This window comes from Euleptes europaea, chromosome 8, assembly GCF_029931775.1.
Source record: "Euleptes europaea isolate rEulEur1 chromosome 8, rEulEur1.hap1, whole genome shotgun sequence".
Classification (NCBI taxonomy): Eukaryota; Metazoa; Chordata; class Lepidosauria; order Squamata; family Sphaerodactylidae; genus Euleptes; species Euleptes europaea.
The window spans coordinates 73168658-73185961 of record NC_079319.1 but is presented as its reverse complement, the minus strand read 5'-3'; the positions used below and the strand labels follow the sequence as shown (position 1 = coordinate 73185961).

General features: G+C 47.2%; 1 protein-coding gene across 1 annotated transcript; it reads left to right on the top strand.

The window, feature by feature from the left end:
• Nucleotides 1-221: 221 nt before the first annotated feature.
• Nucleotides 222-7442, top strand: LOC130482065 (tubulin beta-2 chain). The gene is made up of 4 exons (XM_056854880.1): nucleotides 222-311; nucleotides 2479-2587; nucleotides 2935-3045; nucleotides 6159-7442. Exons 1-4 carry the CDS (start codon nucleotides 255-257, stop codon nucleotides 7217-7219), a joined length of 1338 nt encoding a protein of 445 aa, XP_056710858.1. The 5' UTR covers nucleotides 222-254; the 3' UTR covers nucleotides 7220-7442.
• The last annotated feature ends 9862 nt before the right edge of the window (nucleotides 7443-17304 follow it).

Below are 17304 nucleotides of genomic sequence, written 5' to 3'. Positions count from 1 at the left end.
AGGTCTCCCGTCTGGAGCCTCTCCCCGCATTACATCACCCGAGGATGAGACGGGGCGCGACTGCACAAGGGGCGGGGTTGGGGGGGCGCAGGGGGCGGAGCCTCCCGCCTGGGATAAAAGAGCCGGGCGGAGGCGCGCCGCCCGATCCCTGGTGCCGGAGCAAGAGGAAGGCGCGCGTCGTAGGAGGTCGAAGGGGCCAGTCCGTCCGTCGGTGGGTGGGTGGGTGGGTGCGTGGCCGGAGCCAAGCCGAAGCCATGCGTGAGATCGTGCACATCCAGGCCGGCCAGTGCGGGAACCAGATCGGCGCCAAGGTAGGCGGGGCGGGGGCGCGAATAGGGTGGGGCGCGCCTGGGGGGGCTGCGGAGGGGATCCCGGCGGCCGCTTCTCCGTGGTGTCCCCCCGGGTCTTTCGTAGCTGCTCGGAAACCTCGCCTCCTGCTGATGCACCGTGCCTTTTGAGCCCTTTCCGTCCCTCCCTCCAGCTGTTTGGTTTGGGCTAAGGGGGGAAACCAGCCGGCGGCGCCTTTCCTTTTGTTCCTCGGTCCCAGTAGGGACGCGGATCTAGGCTGGTGTCCGCACGGGAAGGGCCGTCGAAGCTGGCGGCGAACGACAACTCGGAAAGGGGTCTCTCTCGCTATTGTGTGAGCGGTGACAATGGCCGCCGCCTCTGCCCGACGGCAGAAGAAGAAGATCGGCCCCCCCCACTAGGATGCTTGAAGATCGCCCCCCCCACTAGGATGCTTGAAGATCGCCCCCCCCCCACTAGGATGCTTGAAGATCGCCCCCCCCCACTAGGATGCTTGAAGATCGCTCCCCCCACTAGGATGCTTGAAGATCGCCCCCCCCACTAGGATGCTTGAAGATCGCCCCCCCCCCCACTAGGATGCTTGAAGATCGCCCCCCCCCCACTAGGATGCTTGAAGATTGCCCCTCCCCACTAGGATGCTTGAAGATCGCCCCCCCACACACACACTAGGATGCTTGAAGATCGCCCCTCCCCACTAGGATGCTTGAAGATCGCCCCCACCCCGCACTAGGATACTTGGAGTGGGGAGGTCGGGCTCGGCTGCCTCCCCGAGACAAAGTAAAGGGGCGCTCGTGAATCCCGACCACGCCCTCCGAGATGTTCGGGTGCAGAGGGAGAGGATCTCCTGCGATCCTGCTGGAAACAGGGGGGGTGGATTTTGGCTGCAGGTCCCCCCAGTCCTAAACGCAGCCCTTCTGTCAGGGCCATTAACTAGCAAACAAATCTGTTCGCTGTTGTGAATCGATTTTGTTACATGCAAATGCCTTGAAGCTGGTGTGAGGTTTCCCACGGCTTTCCAGATAAGTGGTCTTTGGGTCCTCTTAAAAAAATAAGTAATAAATACTGTTACCTACATTGCATACAATAAATAGCCGGTTCTTGCTAGTTTGGGGTGTTGAGATTTTTAACCTCATGCTGTATCGTAGCCTGTATTGGGGCTAAGGCATGTCAATTATCTTTTGTCAACCTATATTGGACAACGGTATGAAAAAAATTTGAATTAAAGGATTTGTTTTAAAAGTTGATCTTCCAGGAGGGTTTTAGGTGTAGAGGAGTGGTGGAGATGGGGTGCTTTAGAAAACATTCCTGGCCAAAGGGATAGTGATTATAGTCCCATTTCTGTTCTTCAAGAGTTGCCTTTTCCAAGATCTTTGTGAAGCACCAGGCTGTCTCCAGCTGCCTGTAGCACAGTCCTCTTTCCAAGACAATTGAGGGTCTGCTCTTTGAATCCTCCACAATGTTGCAGGGTGTCTGTCTTGTGCGAAAGTAACTCAGGACCCTCATCTTGGGCAGTCTTCAGCCTGTTCTGAAAACGTTCCCCAGCTCTCAAGAGATGATATCGGCTCACTTCAAAATGAGTGTTTGTTTTTTTAGAGGTCCAAAATAGCCTCCTTGAAACTAACTGGGCGATGGGCTTCTCCCTTCACTTCACTAAGATGATGATGGTTCCAATGTAAGCTTGTGATGGAGAGTGTGGAACCGAGAGGCAATCCTACTAATGTGGAGAATTAAGGGCGTTTTCAATGCTCCAGTTGCCATCTCTTCTCCCCTCCCCACGGGAGGCCCTGCAGCTGTCTCAGCTCCGGTGGTGCGCAAGTGTTCAGAAAATATTTTTAGCATGATGGTCTGGTACTTAAGTGCTTAATACCTATGTCGATTAGTGTGCAAACGAGAACAGTGAATTGCCCACTGGCGTTCATGTCCATCTATTGTTCCCTGTGTGGATGTCTGCCGGCCATTTCTTTGTGCAAAGAGAGCCCCCCTAGTTCAGTGGAACGTTTAGGAAGATGCTTGTCTCTGGGTTCATCTGGTTTGAGTTGCAGCTTTCTGCGGGGAAGCCTGCTGCGTGGACAGTGGGATTTAGACAAGGCGTGCTAGCCGCAGCATGTGCTGGGTGGGTTTCTTTGGCATTTCAAAGGCAGTTGCTAATAGCTCTCCCCACTCCCATTCCAGTTCTGGGAGGTCATCAGCGACGAGCACGGCATCGACCCCACCGGCAGCTACCACGGAGACAGCGATCTGCAGCTAGAGAGGATCAACGTCTACTACAATGAAGCAACTGGTAACTTTAAAAAAATGAGATAAAATTCTGTAGAAAAAAATAGTGTGCTTGAGGTTATAGGCTCAGAGCACAGCATGTTGAATCTCTGACAGGGCAGCCCCTTTAAAGTGTTGTGGGAAATGCTTGACAAAGCATTCCTGCCTACTTAAAATTCAGGCCCTTGTTTCATTAGCATGTCCCCTTTAAATCGGCCCCTCCCCCTTCTTTTATCTGTCTGGAGAGTAGCTGAACATCTCCAGTGAATAGTAATGAGGTTGCCAAGACTACAGGAGCTGCCTTGTTCCTTTTTCTAAAAAGAAATCTGCTGACAGCAGGTCTGTGATGCTGGCTTTTGTTTCCTTCCACAGGTAACAAATTTGTACCCCGTGCCATCCTGGTTGACTTGGAGCCTGGCACGATGGATTCAGTCAGGTCTGGACCTTTCGGCCAGATCTTCAGACCTGACAACTTTGTCTTTGGTACGTACTTTTGGTGTAGCCGCTGGGCCAACCACAGGGTGGCCCTCACAATTAACTGCTGTGCAGTGGGTCTATGGTTGAGTTGCCAGAGAGGTAACCAGCACGGATCTAGTGCAGCGGTTCCCAAACGTTTTGAGTCATGGAGCACTTTTCAGGAGAGAAATTCATCACAGAGCACTGATTTTCACCTAGCACCTATACACTAAACCGAATGACAGCAGTATTTTTCTTTCCAGTCTCTTCACGGAGCACTAAGATGTTTCGCGGAACACCAAGTGCTCCGTGGAGCACAGTTTGGGGACCGCTGGTCTAGTGGATGCCACATTGGACCTAAGCCAGAGAAACCTGTGTTCAGACCCCCATGTGACCCTTGAGGTAGCCACAGGGTGGCTTGGGTTTTAATGAGGATGTGATGGGTGTATAATTCCATGTGTGTTGTTTTGCATTCATTGGTGGGGGGAAGCTGCGGGAAATAGTTCAACTCAAAATGTGGTTCTATTTTGGGGTGAGGGGCAATATGCCTTCCCTCTGTTAAGGGAGTGGTCTTATGGGCCACAAACCAAGGTGATACCTTTATTGGACCTGCTAATACTCAGTATGCTAGAGCTATCATGCTAATAATGCTTTTCAGACATAAACATTCAAAGTGTGCAACGTAGTGACACTTGCTTGGGACAACTATAGCCTGGTAAGCTGAATATTCTGTAGAACAAAGAAATGCAAGTGTTTTTGTTGGGGTGTATCATTCTTACTTTTATTCTTTTGAATAAAATGTTTTAAATTAGTCAGCTGTCATTTGGCAAATGGCCTTCTCACCATGTGATTCGAGGAATGATCCTCATTTTGTGGGGCATGAGTCAGTCAATCCCCCATCATGATTTTTAGTTACTGTTTTGGGGCACGAATCTTGCTCAGATTCTCAGCTAGTTTCCAGTTGTTTCTTGTCATTTCCCATGTTTGCAGGTTTTAGCTGCCTCCCTTTCAAGTTGAGAGTTCAGAGCTGCTGCCTAGTCTGATCTGTTCCTTTCCACCTCCTGTAGTTTGTCCTCATCACCTTCATATAAACGGGCATATGCTGAAAAACCAGAGGTTCTCACTGCCTACGTTATGGGTTTCTGCATAAGAATTCTTCTATAGAGTTTCTACCATTACTAACTTTTACAATAGGAATAGGATGCCCAGTGCAAGCTGTTCTGTGTATGAAGAAATATGCTGTGTGTCCAGAGCAACAGTTGAAGGATGTCTCCTGCAGTGACATGGGCGAGCTGTTCCTGTATCCAGAGCTTCTGTATATCATCATGAAAGATGATTCCCCTGAACAAACACAGGTTAAACCAGAGAGCAAAGATAAGAATTTGCTCAAGTTTAGACACTTCTTCATAACATGGAAGGCAAACTTGAGAATGGCTTTAGATCATTTTGAGAGAGGAAGGGGTTAAGATCGGCATGCGCCATGTTTTTCATGGAGTCTGATCTGGAGGGGAATCAAAACCAGGTCTGATTCCCCACTCCTCCACATGAGCGGCAGAGGCGAATCTGATGAACTGGATTTGTTTCCCCACTCCTACACATGAAGCCAGCTGGGTGACCTTGGGCTTGTAACACTCTCTCAGCCCCACCTACCTCACAGGGAGTCTGCTGTGGGGAAGAGAAGGGAAGGTGTTTGTAAGCCGGTTTGATTCTTCCTGAAGTGGTAGAGAACGTCAGCATATAAAAACCAATTCCTCCTACTATTTCTCCTCTTCCTGTCTTCATACTAGATAAAACATGATTCTCCAGTAGGTGTACACTTGCAAAATACGCCAAAATGAGCATAATCCAGATGGTCCTTCTTATTACTACCATCTGCTGCTCTTTGTCCTCAAATACAGATAAATCTTCAGATAAATCTTTGTAGAGGAACTCAAGCTCTCCCCAACCTGGGGCACTTGCTGAAGGCTGCTTTTCTAATTGGGCAGGGGCATCTTTTTAGAAGAGGCTGCTCTACAGTCTCTCTACTGTCCACTGGGTATTTGTGTTTTATTCATTACTTATATCCTCACTTTTTCCATCAGAGAACCAAGTACGTTCCTAGACCAGGTCTATATCTGCCTGGCTGGTATGTTGTGAGCCTTCCAATAGCACCCTGGTCAACTTCATGCAAACATCTGTGCATGTGTTAATGGTCCTGAGTGGTAACCTAGGTTTTAGAAGTTCCCCAAACTAAACCACATGTTGGAGGCACGTAAGAGGTGCCTTGCTGGATAAGACCAGGGCTCATCTAATCTAGCATCCTATTTTGCATAGCTACCAAGTACTTGCTGTGGAGGACTGACACAGAGGAAGAGACCTCCTTCTGGTGTTGCCTCCTAGCTCTGGTCTTCAGACGTTAACTACCTCTGGATGTGGAGGTCCCCTTTAGGCCTCATGGCTAGTATGGCCATGGCCAGGAATCCATCAAACCCTATATTTAAGCCATATTAAAAAGGTGCAGTGCCATCTGAAGGTTTCAGACAGTGAGTTGAGCTATCAAATACTGTCAAATCACATCAAATCAAAATCCAATGACCTTTATTGGCATGTTCCCAAAAATATAGGATAGACGGTACGCAAGAATTCTCATTCCATACATTTCCCATATAGATATGGTTTAAGCTTTGATCCTAGACTTGACAACTTCAGTCAAAAATTCCGCCACCTTTAAAGTGAGTCAGGGAAAGAGTCGTTCATTAAAAACCGGCATATGGCAGTTTTGTGGCTAGATTTTATTTTATCCAACAAGGATAAAATTATTTTCTTACGAGAGCCATCATGCAAAAGACAATTTATAATTATATGCTGAAGTGCATCATGTTGACTCAAACAGCATAAACATATTCTTTTCTCAAAGTGGATATTTTTAAACCTGCCCTTTTAATACCTCCGAGGGGAGGGCATTAAGTCCAGCGAGCATAAAAGCCCTCCGTTGGAGGGGATCCTCAAGTGTATCAAAGTATTGCTGTAGTTTCCCATATTTAACCTGTAGACCGAATTTAAGAGGGTATCAAATACTGTCTTTAAAAGGTGTCCACCATACATTGACTCCTGCAGGAGAAATACCATCTGATGATTCTGCATTTTTCTCCTTGCTCTAGGCCAGAGTGGTGCTGGCAACAACTGGGCCAAGGGCCACTACACAGAGGGCGCTGAGCTAGTCGACTCTGTGCTGGACGTGGTACGGAAGGAGTCTGAGAGCTGCGACTGCCTGCAGGGCTTCCAGCTGACCCATTCCCTGGGCGGCGGCACAGGCTCCGGCATGGGGACGCTTCTCATCAGCAAGATTAGGGAGGAGTACCCGGATCGGATCATGAACACGTTCAGCGTGATGCCATCTCCCAAGGTTTCGGACACCGTGGTTGAGCCGTACAATGCCACCCTTTCTGTCCACCAGCTGGTGGAGAACACGGATGAAACCTACTGCATTGACAACGAGGCCTTGTATGACATCTGCTTCCGCACACTGAAACTGACGACTCCTACCTACGGGGATCTCAACCATTTGGTCTCCGCCACCATGAGCGGGGTGACCACCTGCCTCCGGTTTCCTGGCCAACTGAATGCTGACCTCCGCAAACTGGCAGTCAACATGGTGCCCTTCCCGCGCCTGCACTTCTTCATGCCCGGGTTTGCTCCCCTCACTAGCCGCGGCAGCCAGCAGTATCGTGCCCTGACGGTGCCGGAGCTCACCCAGCAGATGTTTGATTCTAAAAACATGATGGCGGCCTGCGACCCGCGCCACGGCCGCTATCTTACGGTGGCGGCCATTTTCCGGGGCAGAATGTCCATGAAGGAAGTGGATGAGCAGATGCTCAACGTCCAGAACAAAAACAGCAGCTACTTCGTGGAATGGATCCCCAACAACGTGAAGACGGCCGTGTGTGACATTCCGCCACGGGGCCTCAAAATGTCCGCCACGTTCATCGGCAACAGCACAGCCATCCAGGAGCTGTTCAAGAGAATCTCTGAGCAGTTCACGGCCATGTTCAGGCGCAAGGCCTTCTTGCACTGGTACACCGGCGAGGGCATGGATGAAATGGAGTTCACGGAGGCCGAGAGCAATATGAACGACCTGGTCTCCGAATACCAGCAATATCAAGATGCTACTGCTGATGAGCAAGGTGAATTTGAAGAGGAAGGAGAGGAGGATGAGGCTTAGGATTGAGTAGGTTTTAGTGCAATTGGACTAATGTTGAGGGTGAGATCTGTTCAGCTGTACTGATGCATGCTTTTCAGTTATTCTTGGTGCTTTTCACTGTTGCCTCTGTCAGCAGTATTTTGTGACCTTGACTCTTTATGTAACAGTAGTTGCAAAAGACTTCTGAAAAAGTCTTGTGTCTAAATGTCTGATCTCAAACATAAAAGGCATTTGTGTTTCACAATGGTTGTCTGGACTCTTTTCTTCTCTAATAAAACTGCAGAGCAGCACTGGAGTGAATTCCAGGAATGCTGGCAAGCTGATTATTAAGTTTCTTCTGCCTCTCTGTAAATGTGATCAGGCTTCTTGACAGTAAATAAATAAGCAGTTGTTTTGAAGAAATCTCTAAGCCTTGTGGGCTGTGTGCCTCTTTCCCTGTTCATAGCAATCCTTGTTTAAAATGCATTATTTTTTAAAACTTGGCCAAATTTCGATAATAAGCTTCACTGTGTTTCTTGATTAAATGTATTTGGTGGCACACAAATAGGTGTCAGGACTGAAGATTTATTGTCTTCTAGCAACATAGGCAAGGAGGAAGTCGTGTTTCTAAGCCATGGGCTTAGACTTAGAATTACATGGTTGAGAAGTCTCCAGGGATTTAAACTTGGGGGGGGGGGGGCTTTTAAAAAAATGATTTGGTCTTTTCAGTTCATCACTGAAGCTACTAGTTCAGCTTTTTTCATAGTCAGTTGGGAAACATGCTTTTCTGCCTGTTGCTGACTCCTGTCTGATAGGGGGTGTGTGCAAATTTTCAGGCAGATAAGAGGTACTGTGGCTCTTCTTGAGGCAGACTAGTAATGGCAACCCAAGAAACTGGGTAACATGGCACAGTAAACACAGTGGTAGATAAAATGCTGTTGTGTAGGCAGCTTCCGCACATCTGCTTTCTTCTTGAAGATAACTACCCACTGCAATAGTGCTGGGACCCAAACATACATAAGTATGTTTTGAAAGCTGGGCTCATTCTGTGGCTGATGGTATCTTGTCTGCATTTTTCAGCAAATGCAACTGTGTTCAGATAGCTTTCTTTTCCCATTCTCTTCTTTCTCTTTCCTCCAACACCTCCCGTGGTGGCTCCTCTGGGACAAAAATCGCCTTTCCTCAGAATTCCCAACAGGGAGCCGATTTGATACAGCTACAGGAATTGTGACTCTGATACAGCTACAGGAATTGTGACTCTGATCTGGAGAACCGGGTTTGATTCCCCTCTCCTCCACATGAGCAGTGGAAGCTAATCTGTTAAACTGGATTTGTCTCCCCACTCCTATACACAAAGCCAGCTGGGTGACCTAGGGCAAGTTACAGCTCTGTCAGAGCTCTCTCAGCCCCACCCACCTCACAGGGTGTCTGTTGTGGGGAGGAGAAGGGAAGGTGATTGTAAGCTGGCTTGATTCTTCCTTAAGTGGTAGAGAAAGTCAGCATATAAAAAACCAACTCTTGTTCTCTTCTCCTCTTTTAGTACACAGTATTTTCTTCCAGTATTCCATAACTATTAAACCAAACCCCTTGAGTCTGAACAGCAGGTCTCTTGTCCAGACAATTCATCCCCCAGCTAGCTGCTGTTAGCAGGTTTGCAACAATTAAGAGTTCTAACAAGGCTTCCAGTATGACAAAAATGTCTTTGTGTGTGAAAAAAGTCCTATGTTGTCTTCAAATAAGAGATTCAAGAGCTCAGCATAACGAGGTAAGCTAGACATTGCATGGGTAAGCGTGATCAGAAACTGGACAGGGCTTGCTTCCTGTGAATGCCACCTGGAGAAAGATTGCCACTGGGTATAATCACCAAGGCTACCCATCACATTGCCGTAGGTATGTGAAATCTTTGAGTTCTGCTGTGAGTATAATTGGGTTGTGAGCATAAATTACCCACCTGAGCAAAGAAGCTGTAAGGCAGAGGCGAAGGCCAAATTATTTTATGTTGGCTTGCTTTTGTTCAGAAAACGGCTAACAAAAAAGGGTGAATTACAGGTATGTCTCTTTAAGAGGCCCACAGATTTCTTGGGGGTTTGCATCCTAGGACTTTGCAACCAGTGCTTATCAACAGGGCTTCTAAATGGAGCTCAGCAAGGGAAGTTTAGGGGGAGCACTTAAAGCACGCCTCTAGTCAAGAGTTTCCTGAGAAAGGACATCCGAGCTTCACATCAGCATGGAGGGTGGGGTGCCACAGTGTTCTCCTGGCTATGGGAATCCTCACAGATTAGGTAAGCACCCTATTTCAACCCAAAAACGCCATTGACCAAGCCTCTTGTGAAGGTAGGAAGCCAGTAGGGGAGTAGAGGATATCCAACATTTTGCAAGGAGTGCCACAAGTAGGATTATCTCTGCCAACTGGTCAGAAATTGTGGGTGTGTGCTCAGTGCATGGAGCTCTTGGCTCTCAGGGAACAGGCTTGCTCCCTTGATGCTAGGATTGCCAACCTGGAGACGCTGAGGTTTGTGAACAAGACCTTCAGGGTCCTACTAGAACAGTCCCACTCCTCTGCTGACAGCTCTTCTACTGTTGTGGAGACTGGGAGTTTCATGGTTGCAGGCCGTCAGGCTGAGGAGGGGGGACATGATCCCTTAAAATGGACTCCTTCAGATGACGGGCCAATATCTTCTTGTAGTAAAGGTACCTCTTAGGGGTTGGGGGAAGGTGGGCTTTTTCGGTAGTGGGTGATTTGATAATTAAGAATATAGAGAGAGGCATCTGTGACTGGTGTTTTGACAATAATGGTGTCTTTACTAAAAAAGTTAAAGGTCCCCCGTGCAAGCACCAGGTCATTCCTGATCCATGGGGTGATGTCACATCCCGGCGTTTACTAGGTAGACTTTGTTTACAGGGTGGTTTGCCAGTGCTTTCCCCAGTCATCTACACTTTACCCCCAGCAAGCTGGGTACTCATTTTACCGACCTCGGAAGGATGGAAGGCTGAGTCAACCTTGAGCCGGCTACCTGAAACCAACTTCAGTCAGATCGAACTCAGGTCGTGAGCAGAGCTTGGACTGCAGTACTGCAGCTTATCACTCTGCACCATGGGGCTCCTCACGGTGTCTTGACTATCTGGTGCAAAAGTTGCAGACATCATATGTTGTCTAGATAGATAGTCCTGTGGAGGAGTCAGCAGTCGTTGGCACCAGTTCCTTTGGGAAATGTAGTTGTGTGCTCCTGGAAATAAAAATTAGGTTACTATGCATAAAGTTAAAAGCCAGGACCTCAAAGGTAGTATGCTCAGAATGACTACCAGTTCCACATGCAGGACCAGCTAGACAGGCACAGATTAAGGCTGTCAAATTGTGGTTGCAAAGGTGGTGTCCGGAGGAAGGGTTTAGATTTGTTAGGCATTGGGGAACTTCCTGTGACATGTCAAAGTGGCACAAAAGAGATGGGGGTCACATGAACCAAAAAGGAACCACACTGCTGGCACGAAAAAGATGGCAGTGCAGCTTTTAAACTAATCCTAGGGGGGAAGCCAACAGGAACTGGGAAGCCTCCAGTTTGAGACAAATCATGGTAATAGTGGTAGAAACACAATAGAACTTGGGAGTGAAAGGGCCATGTGCAGAGACATAGGGGCCAAGGAAGGCAAGGGTTGTTGGAGAAGTAAACACTTTATAGGTATCTATATGCCAATGCTAGAAGCCTCCAAGCCAAGATGGGGGAGCTGGAGTGACAATTTAGGTATAATGGGTGTCTCAGAAACATAGAGGCATGGGTATAATCAATGGGATATGGTCATCCCTGGGTAATAAGCTTTAAATGTGGAGGAGGGACATGTTGGGGGAGGTGTTGTATATCAAAGAGGGCATAGAATCAAATGAAAAATATTTGGGCAATGAAGTCCCCAACAGAAGGGTTACTTAAAAGTGTAGGGGTGGGTTCTCTTGCCCACCTGATCAAGCCCTTGATGCTGATCTTGAGATGGAGAAGGGAATAAATGAGGTGACTAAAGCAGATAATGTAATACTCGGTGACTTCAGCTACCCTCATGTTGACTGAGAAAGTATGTGCTTGAGTCATACTGTTGAAATGACATACCTAGACATAAATGACAGTGTACAGGAACAGCTGGTCACAGAGCCAACAAGAGGGGTAATGATATCGTCCTTGGTTCTGAGGCGGGCTCAAGACCTGATGAGAGATGTAGATGCTGCTGCTCCACCAGTTGGGACCAGTGATTTACAATGCTCTTTAAGTTCAGCATTCTTGTTTCCCCGAAATGTTTCTCCTAAAGTCCAAAGCAGTAAAACATTTGATCTCAAGAGGGGAAAAGCCTGCTGAGGGAATATCAGTAGCCTTCCGTTGTGGTAATGCCAGAGGAGAAGCTGTGTTCGTCTTTTGTACTATACATAAACAGAAGCCTTGTGCACTGTTAAAATGAATATTTTTTCATTCTAGCATAAACTTTCACTTAGTTTATACTGGAATAAGAACCGGTTAGTCTTTAAGGGGCCACAAGACTGTTGTTCCTTCTGCTAGAAAATAGAATAATGTTTTAAGCCTTGAATATTGGGAAATTGCCCATTTTCAGTAGGACAGAGTAAAATGTTTGACTCCTCAGTTACCATTGGTAAAAGGGGGGCTACACACTTTGGCAATTGGACTCTATGGCATTGAAGTCTTTCCCCTCCCCCAACCCTGCCCTCCTCAGGCTCTGCCCCAAAAACCTCCAGCTGGTGGCAAAGAAGGACCTAGCAACCCTCCTCCTTCTTCTGTGTGTTCTTCTATCTCGGCAGGTTCTTCCAGTCCAGCCAGAGTCAGCTTTTATGCTAACCTCTTTAACCATAATGCATATGATTCACTTTGTCACATGTTGTTTCAGAAATGGCAGGCTAGAATCAGGTGGTTTGCAGTACTTTCTCCTCAAGCTGTAATTCTCTTCTGGTTTAGTATTTTCTGGATAAAGATGGATTCATAGCTCCCCCTGCCCCATGTCTGTAATACCTGGACTGTGTGTGGGGTTGCCAACCTCCAGGTACTAGCTGGAGATCTCCTGCTATTAAAACTGATCTCCAGCCAATAGAGATCAGTTCACCTGGTGAAAATGTCCGCTTTGGCCATTGGACTCTACGGCATTGAGGTCCCTCCCCTCCCCGAACCCCACCCTCCCCAGGCTCCGCCCCAAAAACCTCCCACCGGTGGCGAAGAGGGACTTGGCAACCCTAGCTGTGTGTATATAAGCACATGCTGCATGTTGAAGAAGGATCTATCAAAGGAGCCCTTATCTTTTGACACCTACATTTGTGTGATGGGTTTTAATGTGGTACATCAGCAGCAAGTCTGGCTTGCTTCTTGCTACACCTCAAATGCTAAATCATGTTCCTGTGCGTGAACAGTGTGACCACTCATGTTCAACGTGCCCAATACTAGCAAGCTACAGGTTGTTGTACCAATCCTAGCTCTGCTCTACTTGTCCACTGAACTCAACAGGAGCAGTGTGGAGTGTATAGCACATGGGACATAAAGGCAATTGCAGTACCGGCTCTTCCATTCTGTACCTCTTCTGCCATCTTAGAACTATTATGGGTGCTGTACATTCATCCATTTTAATATTAGCGTTTTTACACCATTTAGTGGTTAAGGCTAAAGATAAAATATGAAGGCTGCATTCCTATACATGCTTATCTGGGTACAAGTCCTATAGAACTCAATGGGATTTACTTATGAGTAGACAGGCTTAGGATTGCAGTGTGTGCTGAAAAGCTTTACTGGACAGACTTTGCACTTGCAATTAAAAACCACAGTCCAACATAGAGTTAAATTGTTCTTCAGTCCAACTTCATTGGTGTTAAGGCTCATCTGTTTGCAATGTGACCTTGGTGTGTCCACCAGGGATGCTAATACTTCATTCCTATCCACATTCCTAAGGTGACTTTTCATGCTATTTGTACTTGGGTCTGCATAACCTGAAAGACACACAATGGCCAGGATAGAAAAGTCTATTTTATGTATGCCCAAAATTTTGAGCATGCTCAGTGGAATTCACCACCTTGTTTTCTTTGAATGGCGGATCTCTATGTAATGTCACCAAAAAGTCCTCACCGTTTCAAAATAAACCCAGCTGAGCTGCAGCAAAAACAAACTGGGCACTTTGGAGCCCAACAACAAATTCCAGCTAAAGCTTGCATGGCCTATGGCTATATTTAAAGAATGGGGTTAAGGGACCATGACATACAGGAAGTACAAGGTGAAATGTAATTATGTAAAATTCAGATCTAACTGGGGAAAGCACAGACTGTTCACCAGTTGTACTAAACTAACAGCCAGCTAACAGTTTCAAAAGATTCCTATGTGGCATGGGGGCAGGCATCTGTCTGAAGAACAAATGTCCCCCACCCCCATGAACGTGTAGCACTAGTTGTACAGGGGTATGTTTGTTTATTTTATAAGGCATCTAAGCCAGCAGCCATCACCTCATCTTAAAGAGAATACTAGTTAATTATGCATTGTTTGAACTACTTTCTTTTTTGCCTGCCCTGAATCTAAAGCTGGCTTCTCCTTACAACCTACTCACTTGCAAGTTGCACTTTGTAATGAGCAACAGTACACCTCGGCAGCTGGCACCCATATGGTTTGCCTGGTAGGAGGCCAAAAATGGGAGCCGAGGGTAATTATTGATCCACCTGATATTTTACTGGTCATGGACTGTTTCAATAAACTGATTGACTGATTGATCCACCTGAGTAGAGAGAGTGAGAAGAATGACCAAGAGAGAGATGGAGAGATTGTGCGCCTTAAAGCATACAGCTGGAAGACACGGAAAGAAGTCAGGCCTGTGCAGAGAGGAGTCAGTTGGATTGCAGGCACATCTGAGAAAGATGTTTGTAGCAGGGCATGAGTGAATGTGCAGCAGAAGTGGGGAGAGGGCGGGGGAAGGCCATCCAGCAAAATATGGCAGTAGCCTAGACCTGGCTCACCAGCTCTTTGTTACGCAACTACTTCCAACAGCCATCTTTGGCTGTGGGTCTCTGCAATGGTGTGCGAGTGCAGGGAGCGGCGTCACCCTGCATCTGGTTCCTACCCCATGGCAGCTTCTATGCCAAGCAGAGTGCGCAGGGCCAAAACTTGTGTGCTTCTGCGGTAGGGTTGCCAACTGCCAGGTAGTTAGCAAAATCAGAAAAAGGAGCACCTCCGTGCTAATACCACAAGGTTTGGAAACTGGCACGGAGAAAATACAGTACAATTATACAAAAATTTGTATTGTGTAACAAAACAATTCAACACGTACAATGGACTACAAAAAGTAACAATAAACAATATATATACAATATATACAAAGAATGTTTGATGCAAAGAATAGTACAATCTTCTTAGTATATATATGTGTAGGAAAAATAGTTTCAAAAGTCCATCAGGTACATGTATAAATGATCACAAAGTCTTCATTAAGCATGATGAGTGGGGGACGGCCGTTTCAAGAATATTTCTTCAGCCCCATTTCCAATCAAGTATCCAAGCTTAATTAATTCTATATGTCATGAAGCAAATTCACCAGTTCCCGTAGGATACTCCAAAGTGTAGCCAGCAAGCTTAGCTCAATCCTGGCTCAATGCATTTGCTGTCCTGTCCTTTATACACTGAGCCCCGGAACAAGTTTTTGGCAAACATTCTTTCTGTATTATAATTATCATCTGATGCTGACAGGCTAATCTATTTATCAGATATAGAACCTTATATTTCTCAAAAAATGGCACTGTACGGCCTAGCAGCCAAGAATATGAGGGCAAAGCAAATCACAAAAGGTGGAAAAACTGGATAGAGCTGAATGGGCATACTTCAATTTTTTAACTTTTGTATTCCTTTTAATTATATTGTATACGTTAATTTGCTGTTAAATTGTTTTAGATCTGCTGTTATATTGTTTTAGAGTGTAATGGCCCATGGCCTTACACAATACATTTGTCTTTGACTTTAGAGCCTGGTTCCAAATTTGTTTTATTTTTTATTTTTTTAAAGCATTAAAATAAAAATCAGAAAGGCCAAAAAATGTTGAGAAGGAATATGTATAAATAAAAATGAAAAAAGTTACAGGGTCATACCAAAAAGAAAATATATAATGGAATTTAGTAATAATTAATTATCTAATAAGAGTGTGAGAGATCCCCCTCTCTGAGTTTGCTTCTCCAAATCAGTTGCTCAGACGTTGATACAGAAACAATCGATTTATTGAAGCCTTCAGGAGATGAGACAGGCACAGGTAGAAAGTTGCAAGTGAGGGGCTATACGGGTTTACAGAATATATTGACTCCAGGGCACTGGGGCACTGGGGTTCACACTTATTGTTATGGGAAGTTACAAGCTTGGCATAATACAAAACATCAGACAGATCCCAGGAAGTCTGGGCGGCTATCACACTTCCAAGGCCGCATCGGCCTGAGGGAGTACTGGCAGGAAGAACAGCGGGGGGGGGGAAGATACATGGGCCATCAGGCCTGGCGCCTGAGACCAGAAGGTGTGAACTGCTTTTACGAGTTCACTGATAACACAGCAGGTGATGGAAAGCAGAGACACAAAGACAGAGACCCTCACATTCTGCCCCCCTTAAGGCCCCCCCCCGGGGTCCCCGAGAGGACGAGGCTTATCGGGATAAGCAAGGTGGAATTCCCGGACTAAGCGAGGAGCCGCCATGTGGGGTGCGGCCACCCATTCGTCATGAGCGGAGCCAAGGTTTTTCCAGCGAACAAAGTAAAACAGTTTCCCTTTCTTCCATTTGGAGTCTAAAACCTTGGATATTTCCAAATGGGTGTCCCCTCCTACTACGGTAGGAATCTCGTGTGCGGGAGGGGGGTGGAACTGGGGGGCTGCCACATAGGGTTTGAGGAGGCTTATATGAAAGACTGGATGGACTCCTTTCAGAGTTTTTGGGAGGTCCAGTTCCACAGTAACCTCGTTGATTACTCTGGTAATGGGGAAAGGTCCCACATAACGGTCGCTCAGTTTTTTGCAGGGGCGAAGAGAGCGGAGGTTTTTGGTGGACAGATAGACTTGCTCCCCCACCTTGAGTTCCCATCCCGGAGACCGGTGTTTGTCTGCTTGTTCCTTGTACTTGCTTTTTGCCCTTTCCAGATTTTTGAGCAACCATGGCCAGGTGGATTTAACCACCTGAATCCACTCCTGAAGGTCAGGGGTAGACTGGAGCTCTGGCGAGACGGGGGCAGAACCGAAAGGGCCGAAATCCGTCCCGTATATAACTTGGAAGGGACTAAAGCCGGTAGAGGAATGAGGCGCATTGTTATACGCATATTCGGCAAATGGCAGCAGGTCGACCCAGTCGTCCTGGTGGAAATTTACATAGCAACGCAAATAACATTCTACCACCGCATTTACTCGTTCTGTTTGACCATCCGTTTGGGGGTGATAGGCGGAAGAAAGGCCCTGCTCTTCCACTCCCATTAACTTTAGGAAGGCCCGCCAGAATTTGGCAACAAACTGGACCCCCCGGTCGGAGAGGACCTTCCTCGGGATCGAGTGTAGCCTGAGGACGTGTGTGATGAACAGTTTAGCTAAGCCCTGGGCTGAAGGAAGGCCTGCACATGGAACGAAGTGAACCTGTTTGGAAAAGAGGTCTGTGATAACCCAAAGAACCGTTTTTCCCCGACTCGGAGGTAGGTCGGTGATAAAATCCATGGCGATGACTTCCCAGGGACGGGAGGGGCTCTCAAGCGGTTTGAGAAGCCCTGGGGGTTTTCCCATCCGTTTCTTGGCTGTGGCGCAGGTGGGGCAGCTGCGCACATACAACTCTACATCAGATCTCATACCGGGCCACCAGAATTGTCTTCGAACCAGGTGAAGCGTTTTTATGAAACCAAAATGACCCGCTAGCCTGGCACCATGTACAAGTCCCAATACTTCCTTGCGAAGAGAGGAGGGGACGTACAGTTTCCCCCCTTGCACCCACCAAGTGTTGGTACGTTCCAGACCAGTGGGGAGGAGATGATGCTCCTCCTCCTGCAAGGAGGCGTCCCGGAGTCGCTGTTGGAAGGCTTCCGGGATGCCTTTGAGTGTAGGGGGGGTCTCCGGTGGTCGGGCTTGGGACCGGGTGGTGACGGCTAAGCTAGGAACTTCCCC

Excerpts from the sequence above, each read along its gene's own strand:
- LOC130482065 (XM_056854880.1), top strand. The coding sequence starts at position 255 with ATGCGTGAGATCGTGCACATCCAGGCCGGCCAGTGCGGGAACCAGATC. Across the intron at positions 312-2,478 it reads GGAACCAGATCGGCGCCAAG|TTCTGGGAGGTCATCAGCGA; the intron begins GTAGGCGGGGCG and ends CTCCCATTCCAG. Across the intron at positions 3,046-6,158 it reads ACCTGACAACTTTGTCTTTG|GCCAGAGTGGTGCTGGCAAC; the intron begins GTACGTACTTTT and ends TCCTTGCTCTAG.